We start from the raw sequence: 16058 nt of genomic DNA on the forward strand, positions 1-16058 counted from the left end.
AACATCTTTGAAGGACTCCTTGCAGTGCAAATATCTGTACAAGCTACCGGAAAAAGGTGACATATTCCGAGGACACCACTTTTACAGGTTACTATTTAAGCAGCTTTGAATAACCTCCATTCTTAAAACCTTCCGGGTCATAGACTTGTTTTAAAATGATGGGTATTGTAACAAAAGGTGGGGTCGGCATCCAATTCCCAGTGTCTGCCCGTGGGGGGGGGGGGTCCTTCCTAAGGCTGCAGTTACCCCGCCACACCAGCAGGGGGCAGCCATCACGGGCAGCTGCAGCGTTGGCGCCGTGGTGAGTGATCCAACATGTCTGCGCCCTGAAGGATGCTGCAAACGGCGTGAAGGTAAACTACGACTGGCAGGTACGTTAAAATCATGTGTTAAACGCTTCTCTTCAACGTGTTTTTATGCAGTTGTGTTATTTTGGCGGCGCTCTTAATTTAGTAAGTTCAAATGCAGTTAGTCTAAGACTAGTGTTTCAAATGTGACATTTCTAGAGCATATTAGCAACATTTTGCTTGTATAACAAATATTTTGATGCTTTTGTCAAAATATACCTGTAAGACGTCTTTTATTGAGCTTACTGTTAGGATTTAACACATAAAATTGAAAATATTCTAAAATTAAGTACTGCACACACAGCATCTGAAATAGGATCAGAATTTTTAATAGAGGTTGAACAATGTGTTAATTTATAATAGAAGCAGAGAAACTACCAACATAAGGAGCTACACAAACTTTGTCAGCACTATCAGAATGGAAAAAATAGGGTTCTGTTCTTTTCTGTACTAAGCTATGAGCAAGTTATAGTTTTAGTCCAGTAAAGTCAAATTGACTTTATAGTAAAGGTGTTGGATTAGATGACCTTGATAGAATATATGTGTAATTATGAATAGTTTAACATATGGAACACCCTTAAAGAGCCTCCTCAGCGGTTCAGGTCAAATGCATATGTAAATGTTTCATTTAATGTGTCTAATTATTACATTTTTGACACAGACATTGATGCAAAGCAAACTTGCAACTAAGAAACAAGGTCTTGATCCCGTAGATGAGGTTTTTTGGCAGTGGCTCATTCTACTGGCTTATATTTGACAGGGGAAAGTGTTTTTTCTTCTCCCAAATCAGTTTGTGTTATTGTTACAGTACTTTCATAAAATTGATTCTGTTCAGTTTTTTCTCATCGGAGAGGGAGGATCAACATACAGTTGATACAGAAGTACAAGTTTCATTTTGTTTGTACTTATTTCCTTTATGTGATGTTGCAAAATATGCCTGAAACTCTGTTTATTAGTATATTAAAGGGTCATAATGCAGAGGGCCATGGTGACCTCGATGTAGAATTTTTAGACACTATTGTTATTACTATTGCTTTGGATTAATGAGCGATCACAAATATTCTTAAAGAAATCACTCACACCAATGCTAAAATATTCATCAAGTAGCAGCAAAGCAGTCAAGTATTCTTTGACTGATATGACATGTTTAATGCTGTCGTTTAGCCCAGTGTCAGAGGGAAGAGCCGAACTAATCCAGAGTGAGACAATCGTTGAACTGAAGCTGGTCAGATGTGTTGGTTAACCAGTCGAAGCCATTTTGACAAGCTTTAAACCTGTCTGGCATGGCTGTATTATTGGGTGCACATCGGTAATCCTGTTATTCAACAGGGTTGTTGCACTTTTTGTCTCAGTTGACTGGAAAGAATCAGGCAGCTGCTGCAGACCTCTCATCTGCGCATCTACGATGTGAATCTCCTGTTCCGAGGAATTCCAAATGCACTCAGCTGGAACAACATTTGGTTACTTTGGAGACCATTTGAGTACATTAAACTTATTTTCATCCTCAATAAATCAATTTCATAGGATTGAGCTTTGCGAGCTAGTCTGTTATCCTGCTGGAAGTATCCATTAGACAATGGTACACTGCGATCATAAAAGGAGGAACGTGGTTAGGAACAATACTCCCTTTTAAATCCTTCTCTATTGCTGCATGTCTAACTGTATTGATTTGCTGTCATGATGGGAGTTAGTGGAGAATCGAGAACCGACAAAAAATGAAATCTTTCATAGCTGCGTTTTGTCCTGTTTTCTGTCGGCCTCTCTGGGTACCAGCTGCAAGGCTGTGAACCATTTGATGTATATTGTATGCCTGAATAGTTCAAGGTGTTCAAAACAGCTGAGTCATTTAATATCTGTCCAACCTGGGCCACAAAATATACAATTTTGTTTAAACTAAGGCTGATTGTATATTTTATTCTGCAGTACCTGACACCCACACTGATATATTAATAATAGATCCTCGCAAGCCTGAATGAAAGTCCCATCAACAGCAGCTCAGACTCGAGGGGCACATGGCGGCGAGGTTCAAAGAGATTTACTGTAACATTGTGGCTGCAGTTTCTGAGCTCCAGCTCTGGAAAATGAATCTTTTTAAGGTCACAACCCCGTCTCCTTGGAGAAAAATCACATCTCAGTTCTGTCTTTTGCCTTTTGCTAAGTCTGTTGTTTTAGATGTCGTCATTGTAGTTGTCTGATTATGATCTCGGGCTAATTTGTTGAATTTTTAACTTCGTTTAGGTCAAACAGGCTATGACAGACACTCACCGGCCACTTTATTTGGTCCACTTTGCTAGTAAAAGGTTGGACCTCCTTGCGCCTTCAGAACTGCCATAATGGCATACTTGAACCTCCATCACCAGCAGCCTGAACCATTAGGACAAAGCTGCACATCTTTCATGCTTTTTACACCACATCTAACAGGACCATCTTAATGTTGCAGCGGAAATTGAGACTCGTCACACCAGGCAACGTTTTCCAGTCTTCTGTTGTCCAATTTTGTGAATTGTAGCCTCACTTTCTTCTCTCAGTGAGACATTTCTGTCCGCAAAGCTGCCGTTTTCTCTTTTTCAGACCATTTTCTATAAACACAGAGAAGGTTGTGGGTGAAAATCAGGATATTACCTCAGGATAGCAGGAGACCACCTGACCATCCATCCCCCATTTTCTTATATGTTCCTTTGTATATATCATGCTTTGTTTTATCCTGTGACGCTTACGCTTTATCATATGACGTTTACACTTACGCTTATTGTAATCTTACATGTTCGTGTGCTAGGATAAGAATAAACCTCACCAGGGCCCACACTTGTAGCTCACACTGCAGACGTGTGGCTGCCCTTGCAGCGAGTGAACTGAAGCTTCCGTCTCATTCCTCTGATGGCAACAGCACGGGAAGAAACCTGATCACTTTCTCCCCAACACATTCTGATGCTGGTTTAACTTCAGCAAGCTGTCTAGACCACGTCTACAAGCATAAATGTGTTGATTTGCAGCCATGTGATTGGCTGATTAGCTATTTGTGTTAACAAGCAACTGAACCAGTGAGTGTCTCTTGAATATATGCAATTATATTGATTAATGAAAGAATAGGGTTTAAAGGATCATTTGTTATAAGTTTTTTGTTTCTGTAATTGGAAAAAGTGGTTTAGTGAAATAGTTTCTGCCTTATCACGTTTAATATTTGCTTCCACTCACATTTCTCTCTTTTTCCAAAAACATATCTACAAAACAGCATTCATTTCTAACAATAAAGACTTTCTGCAGCCTAAGACCTCGTTCTACAGATGAGTGCAGGATTGAACGTTTGGCCGTCAGCCTTCTGACACACCAAGCCGCGATATTGTGCCAGTGTGAAAAGTTCTTTTCTTTCCTTGTGAGATGAAAGATACTGTCGAGCCTTAAATGTCACTCTGGCCTATTTCTAGACGTGCTCATCTGTGGTCTAGCTAAAAGATAAAACATGCTATATGTCTGCAAAAAGGCATCAGCCAGTGTGTGAGAGTAAACTCTTTACATTTACTTCAATATTTTTTCCCCTGTCGTTTGCTTTACATCTTGTTCTGTGGCGTTCTGACATGATGGTTAGAGGAAGTGTTGTGCTGGGACACCAATAAGGCGAAGTGGTCTCACTGCGATTGAATGCAGGCAAGCAGAGATAATGCTCTTACTAAGACACAGAGTAATCACTCTTCAAGCACATGAGCCCGGCTTCAACCCACACTTTACTGGAACACTGTATGTTCTGCTGCAATTGCCAGCATTTCTCCCCACAGCCTCCCAACAGCCTCCCCACAGCCTCCCAACAGCCTCCCCAACAGCCTCCCAACAGCCTCCCAACAGCCTCCCAACAGCCTCCCCACAGCCTCCCCACAGCCTCCCAACAGCCTCCCCAACAGCCTCCCAACAGCCTCCCCACAGCCTCCCCAACAGCCTCCCCACAGCCTCCCCAACAGCCTCCCCACAGCCTCCCCAACAGCCTCCCCAACAGCCTCCCCACAGCCTCCCCACAGCCTCCCAACAGCCTCCCAACAGCCTCCCCACAGCCTCCCAACAGCCTCCCCAACAGCCTCCCCACAGCCTCCCCAACAGCCTCCCCACAGCCTCCCCACAGCCTCCCCACAGCCTCCCAACAGCCTCCCAACAGCCTCCCCACAGCCTCCCCACAGCCTCCCCAACAGTCTCCCAACAGCCTCCCCACAGCCTCCCCAACAGCCTCCCCAACAGCCTCCCCACAGCCTCCCCAACAGCCTCCCCACAGCCTCCCCAACAGCCTCCCCACAGCCTCCCCAACAGCCTCCCCACAGCCTCCCCACAGCCTCCCCAACAGCCTCCCCACAGCCTCCCCAACAGCCTCCCCACAGCCTCCCCACAGCCTCCCCACAGCCTCCCCACAGCCTCCCCAACAGCCTCCCCACAGCCTCCCCAACAGCCTCCCCACAGCCTCCCCAACAGCCTCCCCACAGCCTCCCAACAGCCTCCCCACAGCCTCCCCACAGCCTCCCCACAGCCTCCCCACAGCCTCCCCAACAGCCTCCCCACAGCCTCCCCACAGCCTCCCCAACAGCCTCCCCACAGCCTCCCCAACAGCCTCCCCACAGCCTCCCCAACAGCCTCCCCACAGCCTCCCCAACAGTCTCCCAACAGCCTCCCCACAGCCTCCCCACAGCCTCCCCAACAGTCTCCCAACAGCCTCCCCACAGCCTCCCCAACAGCCTCCCCAACAGTCTCCCAACAGCCTCCCCAACAGCCTCCCCACAGCCTCCCCAACAGCCTCCCCACAGCCTCCCAACAGCCTCCCCACAGCCTCCCCAACAGCCTCCCCACAGCCTCCCCAACAGCCTCCCAACAGCCTCCCCACAGCCTCCCCACAGCCTCCCCAACAGTCTCCCAACAGCCTCCCCAACAGCCTCCCAACAGCCTCCCCACAGCCTCCCCACAGCCTCCCAACAGTCTCCCAACAGCCTCCCCACAGCCTCCCCCACAGCCTCCCCACAGCCTCCCCCACAGCCTCCCCCACAGCCTCCCCACAGCCTCCCAACAGCCTCCCCACAGCCTCCCCCACAGCCTCCCAACAGCCTCCCCACAGCCTCCCAACAGCCTCCCCACAGCCTCCCAACAGCCTCCCAACAGCCTCCCAACAGCCTCCCCAACAGCCTCCCCCACAGCCTCCCAACAGCCTCCCAACAGCCTCCCCACAGCCCCCCAACAGCCTCCCCAACAGCCTCCCCAACAGCCTCCCCACAGCCGCGGCTGACGGGTGTTGTCCCTGGTGCTGCGGTGCTGCTGGCTGACAGCAGGGCGGGGGACACGTACCCTCATTACACCAGAGGTGGTGGTTAATGAACATTCAGCATTAGAATCCTGCGTTTAGATTTCCATCAACTGCAAATGTGTCTGTCAGGACACTGTGAAAAACAGCCCGACAGCAGAAGCACCACAGCAGCCGGTTCAGTCTTAAAGGGAGAATTATGAGGAATAAAGTCAGCCTTCTGTGGTTAGACACGACTTTATCTATTGAAGCACATAGGGAAAGTTCTATAGATTAAGGTTATTACATTATAAAGAACATTCTGTAATGAATTATAAGGTCAAAAAGCCATTCCTCACACTGCGTCTATGGTTAATTGAAGCCGCATTTCTAGATAACTGTCAAGTGTGCAGTTAATGATTCTTTTTAAAATTAGTCACTTATTTTTTAATGTGGGCCCTGTAGTAATCTTTAACATTGGTGGCAATTAATATTCTAAAGTCAGTACATTATAATAGCTCTCTGTAATGACTGTGCAGTGCTAAATAAAATATCTGTTGTGAAAAATGACTTTTTCCTCTAATAATTTAGCTTCACCTGAGTCCGGCCTTGCTCTGTATTCCCCGGAAGCACCAATGTAAGCATGCACTGATCCACAGTAGTGATCAGCTCCACAGTTTAATGTGCTCAGCAGTTGTTGTGAAATGCCTTCAGTTGTGTTTTGGAGTGTGATTTGCAGTTATCGTTCATCATTCTGACTGTAAAGTTTTAACATTAGAGTGGGAAGCTCTGATTGGAGTGCTGCCTGCTGTGTCTCCACTCCAAACTGTGTTTCCATATGTTCCTCCCCACCAATGAGCTTGATTTACATTTATGGAGCATTGGGTTCAAGGCTGTTAAACAGCCCCGGTCTCATCTGCTGACCACTAAGCTGTAGATGATTAAGAGGCTCACAGAAGGTCATATAAGTGGTCCTTATAAGAGCAGGTTTAATCCAGACCACCAGGCACAAGCCTGCCTGTCAATGCTGCTCAAATACTGCGCAGCATTAGCCGTCCGCTGATATCCATCAGTCATTATGACGCTACAAATTGGAGTACAGGATGTTGAAAGATGATTTTGACCTTTTTAGAGGCACATTCTCAGGGCTGCCTGGATGTGGCCTGTCAAAAATAACATTTTTTTCAATGCTCCAACATTTACAGTGCTGCTTCTGAAGCTCAGGCCTTTATCTTCAAAGTTTAGACAAAAGTAATGGCCGATGGTGTTCTCTTGAGCCAGATTCAAACCAGCAGGCTTTTGTGATAAATTAAAAAAAATTGTGTGACTGCGAAATATGCTGAAGACTTTCTGAAGTGTTTTTGACACAAATTAACATCTGGGCGCAGCAGGAACATCAGATAAAGCCAAGAAATAAATCTGGTGTTAGGAATTATTATTTATTCCAAGATAAGCAGACTGCTTTTCAGACATGAGGCCCGTCTTTGGGCTTTATTGCTTGGAAATAATGAGATTTGGTGTTTCATCAAACGGCCTGATGTTCTTCTGGGTCGGTGTTTACTTCTGAAGGGCACGCGTTCAGCTCGGCACTGGGAGGGCTGAGACCATCAAGCCTGGACTGCTTCAGATAAATGAGGCCGTGTAAGTTCCCTTTTCTGCTGGGATCTTTCAGACTCTTCTTGAGGTCTTCGTTCCATTTGACCGGCCTTTAGGACTTGGCATCCAGCGATCAATAGCTCCAGGCCGGCGTCGGTTGGCATGAATACTAATGTTTCAGAACAGCATTGGCTCATGAGCAGCTCTTGGTAACTTTATATCTGGCGTTATCTCTAAATCTATCCGGAGCATCCGGTGTGCCTCCCCTAACCATCGCAGCACAGTACATTTGTTCTGCGCAGTTGTTGCTTTCAGCTCATGGATCACTGCTAATCTTTGGCTACTAATTCATAAGGTGATGCCATCCAAACAAAGCACCAGGGCACCCTGCTGCTCGTTCTCCTTCTTTTAACTGTGCTGGTTACAGACATGATTATTTTTCAGGAGTGAACAAGTCATCCCGGAGTTATGGCTCTTGAGGCCTGACGGTAAAGAACCGCCGTCTGTCCCGGGGTTTTCTTGAGGGATCTGGAGCTTCATTTAATTACATCGATCTTTGACAGCAGCTCCAGTGTTTTTGGTGATAACCGTATCATCTGATTCAACCTAGCTTTATTGTAGCCTCACAACACAACCTTTTTTCCCCCGAGAGCACAGAAATGTTCTCCAGAAGCTTTTTTTTGTTAACGTTGTCTATTTAATCACGCTTTAAGATGCTGCAGAATTCTTGCTGAACAAATCTCCTCTCAGACTGTCGATGCTGACCTGTCACATATTTTCCCCCTTTTTTATTATTTTTATGAAACAAACACGGTCAACAACAACAGCAAATATATGTTCACCTTTAACGTCAAGGTCAAAAATGATTTATACAAAAAAGTCAGGCATGTTACGACATTTGGGAGCACCGTGCTCCACTTTTCTTGTATAGCCGGCATCTCTGAGCAGCATTTCCACACCAGAATGTGGATCTTTCAGTAGCCCTTGGAGTCTTCCACAAGCAGCAACATGCAAGAATTTTGGTTCTGGGCCGAATTTCTGTTGACTTGAACTGAAGATCCTTTCACAGATAGAGGGAATAATGGGTTCAGCAATTTTCAACATATTCTGGCAACAACTAAATCACCATTTGTAAGAACAAACTTTGAGTTGATACGAAGACGTCTCCCAAAAACGTCTGAAAATCTTTGGATAACCCTCAAAAAAGCAGTGCTTTCATGATGGTCCAAGAATCTCACAGAACTCTAAGACTTGCCAGGAAAAATCCGTGATTACGCCTCAAACAAGAACTGAAACCCTCTTGGCTGCTACGGAAAACATTTATGAGCTGTGATCGGTGCCAAAGGGGATGCTATTAGGTACTAACTATGCAGAGTGCTCAAACATTTGCAGCATGCCCATTTTATGTTTTTCTGTTACTTTAAAAATTGTAAAAATCCAAAAAATGTGTAGCCTTTTGGAGATAATTGTGTCTACCACTTACTGAAGTGTGCACATTGACAGAAATGTTGACCATGTCATCATATGTGCCTTGGAGGCCTCCCTCACTCGTCTCTTTGCTGCATTTTTAACACTGTGATTAACACAAATCCAGATGTTGTCCAGTGACCTGGACTGCCATGAACACCTGAGCCGCCTTCACTGAGCTCTGGTGTTCTTCACTGACCAATTCCTCGGTATCTCTGTCACTTAAGCGTCAGAAATCAATTTTAAGGGCAACTTTAAAGACAGAATCCATCATTATTCCAAGTATGTACAGTAGCTGTAAACATCCACCTGGATGAGTGTTTTTAAAGGCTCATTCACATGCAGCTGCTTCACATCAGCCCCGCGTTACTGCTGCACGGCTGATCACCAGCGTGCACTTCACAATCGACTTGAAGATTTGAGTATTAAATGGCTTTATAGCTTAGTTTGAATGATGCTGGAACGGTGTGCCAGAGCTCAGTCCTGGGTCCTGGGGCAGGACTATAATCCCACTATAGACAAAAGAGCGAGCAGACCTTTGTGGCTCTGAGGAGATCCTGAGGCTTACAGGATCACTGACATCCTTTAGCTCTCCTCTAAAAAAGGATCTTTCAAAGCTTTTCATTGTGACAGACCCTCCTAACAATGGCACTATTCTAATTCTGATTGTTTATATTCTCTGTATCATATTTTCTTACCCCATCTTTTTTAAATCACCTCTGTTTTACTGGTCTTTCCCAGCAGAACCAGTCGTTATCAATTTTTTTAAAAATTTGTGTCGGACATGTTCAATTTCTGCGAACAGCCTTTAGGGCTTTTGAAATTAGCATATTATTTTACCATCAAATTTAAAAGCTTCTTTTCATCAACGCTGGAGAAGATTATCGTTGTTGGCATTTACTTAAAAAAAAAGGCCTCCAGCAACACAGACACAGCAGCGCGATAATATGCAAATAATCTGTATTTGATGTAATAAAAAGAACATACCATGGCATAGACAACGGCGGCAGCTAACAGTACGAATTATAGGTTTAGATAATCAGGGAAATCTGACGGCCAGTTCCTGATAAGTTAAAGAGAGATTAGCAGGGCTACTGTACACTGTTGTGGTATAGAGTTTTTATTTAAGAAGATGCATTCTCATCTCTCATCCAGTGAGCTGAGCAGAACCTGAGTTAATGTCTTTGAATAATGCTGAAAAAAATAGATTAACAACTGGTTGACTGGTTTCTTTGATGAAAACTGAAGCGAATAACATCCCCGACAACAAACGCCGCATTAAACTGACTTCATTTCCCTAGTCAAGGTCAGCAGCATCTTTAAAGTACAGTCAGATTTAATTGATTTATTCTTATGATTTAGGCTTTAGTCTCTTAATGAGATCTGCAGTGTCTCTGATTTTTTTTCCCTTTGCTTTTCTCCTGTGTGCTGTGTGTTCTTGACATGTTTATCTCTGTCAAAAACCCACCTGTGCCGTGCTGTGACAGGCACCAGGAGACCACGACGACGCTGCACATTTCTCCCTGGACGTGCCAGAAAACGTATTAGATGTAAAGGTTAGATTAGCCTACCCTCAGGCGTTTAATTAATCAAACTGGCGTGATGTGATTGCCAGCCTCAATGTCAAATTAAAGCGGAGAACACTTTATTTAATTGAGCCGCATTATTGACAGCAACAGCAAGTGGAGCACGCTTCTACAGTCGTGCAGTTTTATTCCTTGGTTACAACTCATCTCTGCTTAAGGTGGTAATTTACAGGCTTCTCTGCGGTGTGTCACTTATTGAGCACGTTTCCACAAAGCCCTTCTGCACTGCAACCCGAAGCAAACAAATTGCTCCTTCTCTGCACTCCCTGTTATTGGTGACACCGTTGCCAGTAATTGCTGTAGAAATGTAATATTCAGGCTTAGGAATAGCTTGAAATTGTGTTTGTTCCTGTCAAATTACTGCGGCCTTGATTTGATTATTCACAGCAAACCATTAACTGAGCTCTGATTGAGGCTTATTGCACCGCCCTAAACCATGTTTTTTTTGCTGTTTACTTCCTTGAATCTAATGTAAATTCTCCATACTTGTGATGCCTGCCTGGGCCAGATTCCTCATTAACTTAACAGCATCCGTTTAGTGAGCAGAACTGGCATTTTACTTCTCCAATCTAACAACCTTTAGAGTTCTGATGCATTAAAGCACGATGGGTTTCTTTCTTTTTCTTTTTCTTTTTTTCAATTTCAAGACTTTACGAATCCCAAGGTTTTCTATTATTAGCTTCATACCAATAAAAGTGGAATTCTCCTCAATATTTAATACATACTGGCGTGGTGATGTTTTCTCCCAGTGGTTTCAGCATTAATCTAAACTGAGGCACTATTATTCTACAGGGGAATGGTTGAACACATTAGGTGAATAGCGTGAAATTGACCTGTGAAGAAGAAGCGGCCCATGCAAGATGCATTGTAAAGGCGGCTATTGAGGGGATTACAACAAAATGGATTCTATTTGGGCTCCTTCTGCAGTGTGGTTATCAGCTTAATGCCCTTACAAATATTGCCTCGTGGACGTTACGCTTTAGCGGCTGCTGGATAACCAGCGGCCCGTAGAATCACAACTTTTCTTGAGGGCGATTCCTCCACGTTTGCTGCTCTAAAACCAGCAGGAGGCCTCGTATATCTCCTACTGTCTCCCCCGTTGATCTAATTGGATACCCTCTGTTGCCTACGATGAATCATTACAGCGCTTTCGTCTCTCCGCACAAGTGCTGATTTTCATTGAATGCAGGGTTTTCTTTAATCACAAGGCTCAACCCTAAACCCTCCCATTTGTCCCCTGGCGTCAGTCATTTATCTCCTTTTCTGCTTTCTTTTTTAACAGCTCTGCCACTATCTCTTTCATTCCAGTGGAGGATTATAGGCCTGCTTTTATGTGTTGTGTCTCTCAGGATAGAGACCAGGCGTTCAGGCCCATTTCCACACTCTGCTAATTGACTCCTAATTTGGCAAATGCACTTTACGGTGGAATGAGAAAGCTGACCCGCCTCTAAGTTCATATCTGGGATGTAGCCCCTGCAGTTCTCCTCCTTGCATCGTTAATCTCACCCGTCCTTGACTCTTGTCTGGTGACACAGCTGCAACGGAGCGTAGGTGATGGAGGCGTTTTGGCTTGTAGTCGGTGGTGTTTTTCTTTAAATCCTGCCAGAACTCATGATTCTCCACCTGCTGGGCTTCTCTGACTGGGCTGCTGATCCAAACAGGAAACACCTTTGGGAAAGTGTCTCCCACCGAGCAAATCGAAGGCTAAGATTTCTTTTTAATCATTCACACGCTTCAGAAAGGAACAGCGCTGGGTTTCGCCTGTGGGGATCAGTATCGATTCATGTGTATGATGATGTAATGAGGCCAGCGCGTAAAGACTTGCTGCGTTTGTGTTTGCTCGTGTAATTTGTTTTTCTTGCGTTTACAGTGGATGCGTTCTCATTCGCCTCGGAGGCAAATTTAAGGAGTCCCAGAGATGTCGAAGATCTCCAAAGCGGCGAAGGCTGTGAAAAAAGTAGACGTAAACAATGTAATCCGGGCTATCGTGAGGTCTGGACAAGCAGCCCCTGGGCCCCCACTAGGCCCCATCCTGGGACAGGTACTGTAAAATCACTGACAATTTCATTTCTTGTTCCATCTGTTCACTCCAAGTAATCAGCACGATATAATTAATGACTTCATTTCATTAACACGGCTCTCATTAACGATGATTAGCTGTATCTTTCTGCTCAGTCACACCATTCCACACCACAGCCGCCACCCCAGCCCGCTCATATTCCTATTCTTATTCCGAACAGCTCCGTCGTGCAGGTAGCTGCCACACTGTCTCCGTGTGCTGCTGTTTACTCATAGACGCCTCCACCCACACCAGCTGCCATACATGCATTACTTTATGTTTACCAGCCAGTTGAGAAAGCTGAATCTCAACTCTTGGTTTTGTTGAATTTGCTCTTCTCTGCATTGTCGGTCTGGACTGAACCTTTGTGGTGTCTTTTTTTTAATTGGTCAGGGATGCACCGTTAAAGCTTTATTAAAGCTCTTTATAATTAAGGGTAAAAGAAGGTAATTCCAGCTGGAAAATGTATGTATGGGCTGGTACGCTCATTAAATAAGTTGGCATTCCACCAGCATTGAGCAATGAAAACAGGTTATTTAGGGTGTTGGTAAAACAACTGAGGCAGCATTGTCTCGGTGCTGATGCTCTGTTCATTAATCTTGTTTCCGATCACGCCGGCATATTGTTTTTTAACCTTCGTCATCAAATTCGTATAAAAACGTCGCCATAAAAGTGCACTGTTTACTCTTTAACTGCCACCCAGCTGTTTAAAGGGGGATTTACTTTAATAAGGGTGAATGAAAACAACTCCCGCTTCATCTGGACGCACAAATGAGATCCAGTTAGCGAGCGGCACTCGTTACCCCTCCACACTGCCGAACACTTGGCACCGGGAGGTGAAATCGCGCGGCACATCCGCCTTCGTGTGAGCAGAAAAATGTGACTTGATGAATGAGTGAGGAGTGGAAAAACCTGTACGTGATTAATATGTTGGAGAAAAAGGGAATGTCAGAATATGTGAAAATGTCACATTTGTCTTATTTTACATCCCCTGAAACAGTTAATAGTTAATAAGGAACTCTGCTATCAGCAACAGCAGCAACCTTCACTCGTTTGTATCACTGTAAAGCAGATATGTAATAATTCCGTACGATAACACGGCACGAACAAACCCCACACACAGCTGAGCATTTCGCTGTCTTTCTGCACTTTTCCCTCTCTCTTCGTCCTCATTTTCAGCCGCCGACATCTGTTCAACACCGCGCAGAAGATAGGTCTCTCACACGTTTCCCAGCAAATGGAGAGAACAAGCAGAACTGGAGATAGAAAATACAGGTGGATGATGATGAAGGATAACATTGAGGGGTTTTTTAGAGTTTGACCGTGCCGGAAGGCAGCTTTCTCTGCTCGAAAGGTCATATTTTAACACGGTAATTAACAGGGTTGCACAGATTCAGATCGTTTGAACTGATGTGTGAAAGCGACCCTGAACATCAATAAACTCATTCCACCTTCTCGCTATACATGTAAAATTGAGCTAAAGAATGATTTTATTTTTTTGGTCAATTACATTCTTTTCTTCCCCTCCTGTCGGCTTCACTTGGGACCTCCAAGCTGAGAATCAGGCCTCCTCCCTGTCATTCAGCTTTTCTATACAGCACTCTGTGGAAGTAAAATGTTTTCTCAATGTATATTTATTTGTCGTGGCATTCCAGGAGACATACAAACCTGTCAGAACAGAAAACATCCATTTCCCAACAGCGTCTCTTTCGTGGCGTGCGCACACACACACACACACACACACACACACACACACACACACACACACACACACACACACACACACACACACACCGCTCAACATGACATGATTGTCAGTCTATCAGAATCACAGTAAACACGTGGAATAGTTTCAGCTATTAGTGCTTCAGCTCAGTCATGTTCTTATTTAATCCCCTGTTGTGCTGTTTTCCAGCTTTAGTAAATATCCAGAGAATAGTGGTTTTGAATATTTTTGGCAGCCTTTTCTCCACTACCTGGTTTTCTACAAATGGTTTTGGTTCTCTGACATTTGCAGATTACATTTTTTTGGGACCCATTCAGAAATATGTCTAATTATGGATTATTTATGCCAATTATTTCAGTTGCACAGTTGTGTCCAAAATAATAGTAGCAGTGCATTCAAAAAAGGGAATAAAGCTTAAAATCCTGATATTGCCTTTGAAATCCATGCAAGAGCATTAAGAACTCTTCATATCAAGAAAAACATCCAATCTTATTTTTCAGAAAATGATAGAAATCAGATATTTGGTTGTTCAAAGTAACAGCGGTGAGGGTTTCAGTGAGCGAGGCCGTTGATTGGAGAGAGGAAAACAAATAAAAAAGTGCCGAAAATGACAGGTTGCTCAGTTCAAAAGAGCTGAACGGCTTCAAAATGGCCTCCAGAACGATGTGGAAGAAAATGGAAAACTCCCTTTTTAAACGGATGGAATAAAAGCTCAACCATCAAAGACGGAGCTAATGAGGAATCACAGAAGGTTAACGTGTCCTCTGAGGACTGTAACAACCAGAAGACCCCTGTGAAGATGAGCCATCAGTGAGAAGCTCCTGTAAAACACACGTTTGCTGCACACGTTACTGTTTGATCCACACGTTACTGGACTGATGAGACAAAATTGTTCTTTTGGGTTCTGGGGGCCTCAGACAGTTTGTCAGCTGATCCTCAAACACCCGTTGTCACGGCTGTCTCACCAAGACAATGTTAATAATAGTTATGGAGGAGCCAGTCCAGCCCCCAGCCCCCAAACCAGTGGGAAACACTGGGGTGACATCAAAATTCTGTTTCTGAGACAAATCCTGATGAATTGTGGAAGATAGTTAAAGTGTCAGGCTGGAATCCCCCAAATCCCACCAGATAATAGGTCAGCCGTTCATAGAAAAGCTAAATCTTCCAGCAGTTTTCAGCTCACGCAGTAATCATGAGTTTGTAATGAAAGATAGACACACTGCTTTTATTTTGAAATGCCAAATATGCTTCATATGCTTTATTCTCTTTTCTGTAAAGTCATACATTTGGTTTCATTTCATCAATTTAACAGCTTTTATAAAAATGTAAGTTTGATTCACTTCTGTACATACGCTCCAAATGACTTTTTTAACGTTGGAATAATGCTCAATTTGGAAAGAAATCCTTTGTAATTGTAACTTGTGTCATCAGTGATTTTTTTTTATTGTTTTGAGTTATTCCATTATTCATAGAGTGAGACAATAATCACAACAACAATGATGATGATAATACATTTCGTTCATTTGTATTTCTTTTGTTCGTACAATAATAAATCCTTTTGATGTCAATTTGTTAACCAGACGGAGTGGTAATTATGTATGCTTAATCTAGAGCTTTACTCAGGTTAAAGGTGATGGCACAATTTATTTTGTGGCCTGGAAGGTGAAACTCGTGTTTAGGACTTAGATTCTTTAATGCTGCTAAATAAATCCTATTTTGTAGGCATAATTTAGAGTCTATACATGGCTTCATCATGTGACCCAGCTTTTCTCAGTCCTACTGACGGTCCCCCTGGTTTCTCAGACTAGTTTCTCTTCTGCATTTGTCTTCGGTATGTCACTGACTGTCCCACATTACTTTGCGTAATGTCTTTCTCATTGCCTATTCTTTGAAGTTCTCTTCCAAAGCGGAGCTGCTGATGGTGCGCTGTGATGAATGATTTAGACATCTGTCGCTTGAATGTGGCTCCGTCTGCCAGACAAGGTGGGTGTGAGCTCCCGGGCATACTGTAGCTGTTGTCATGTCCGGG

At 44.1% G+C, this 16058-nt stretch overlaps 1 protein-coding gene across 1 annotated transcript in view; it reads left to right on the plus strand.

Moving 5' to 3' along the window:
- The first annotated feature begins 256 nt into the window (after positions 1–256).
- The window catches only part of mrpl11 (mitochondrial ribosomal protein L11), a 32256-nt gene continuing 16454 nt past the window's right edge, over positions 257–16058 (plus strand). The window contains exons 1-2 of the mRNA XM_029847347.1: positions 257–371; positions 12115–12285. Of these exons, the coding sequence (XP_029703207.1) occupies positions 12163–12285 (123 nt within the window). The 5' untranslated portion in view covers positions 257–371; positions 12115–12162. The remainder of the gene's footprint in view (positions 372–12114; positions 12286–16058) is intronic.

The sequence above is a fragment of the Takifugu rubripes genome, chromosome 14, assembly GCF_901000725.2.
Source record: "Takifugu rubripes chromosome 14, fTakRub1.2, whole genome shotgun sequence".
In the NCBI taxonomy this organism is placed as follows: Eukaryota; Metazoa; Chordata; class Actinopteri; order Tetraodontiformes; family Tetraodontidae; genus Takifugu; species Takifugu rubripes.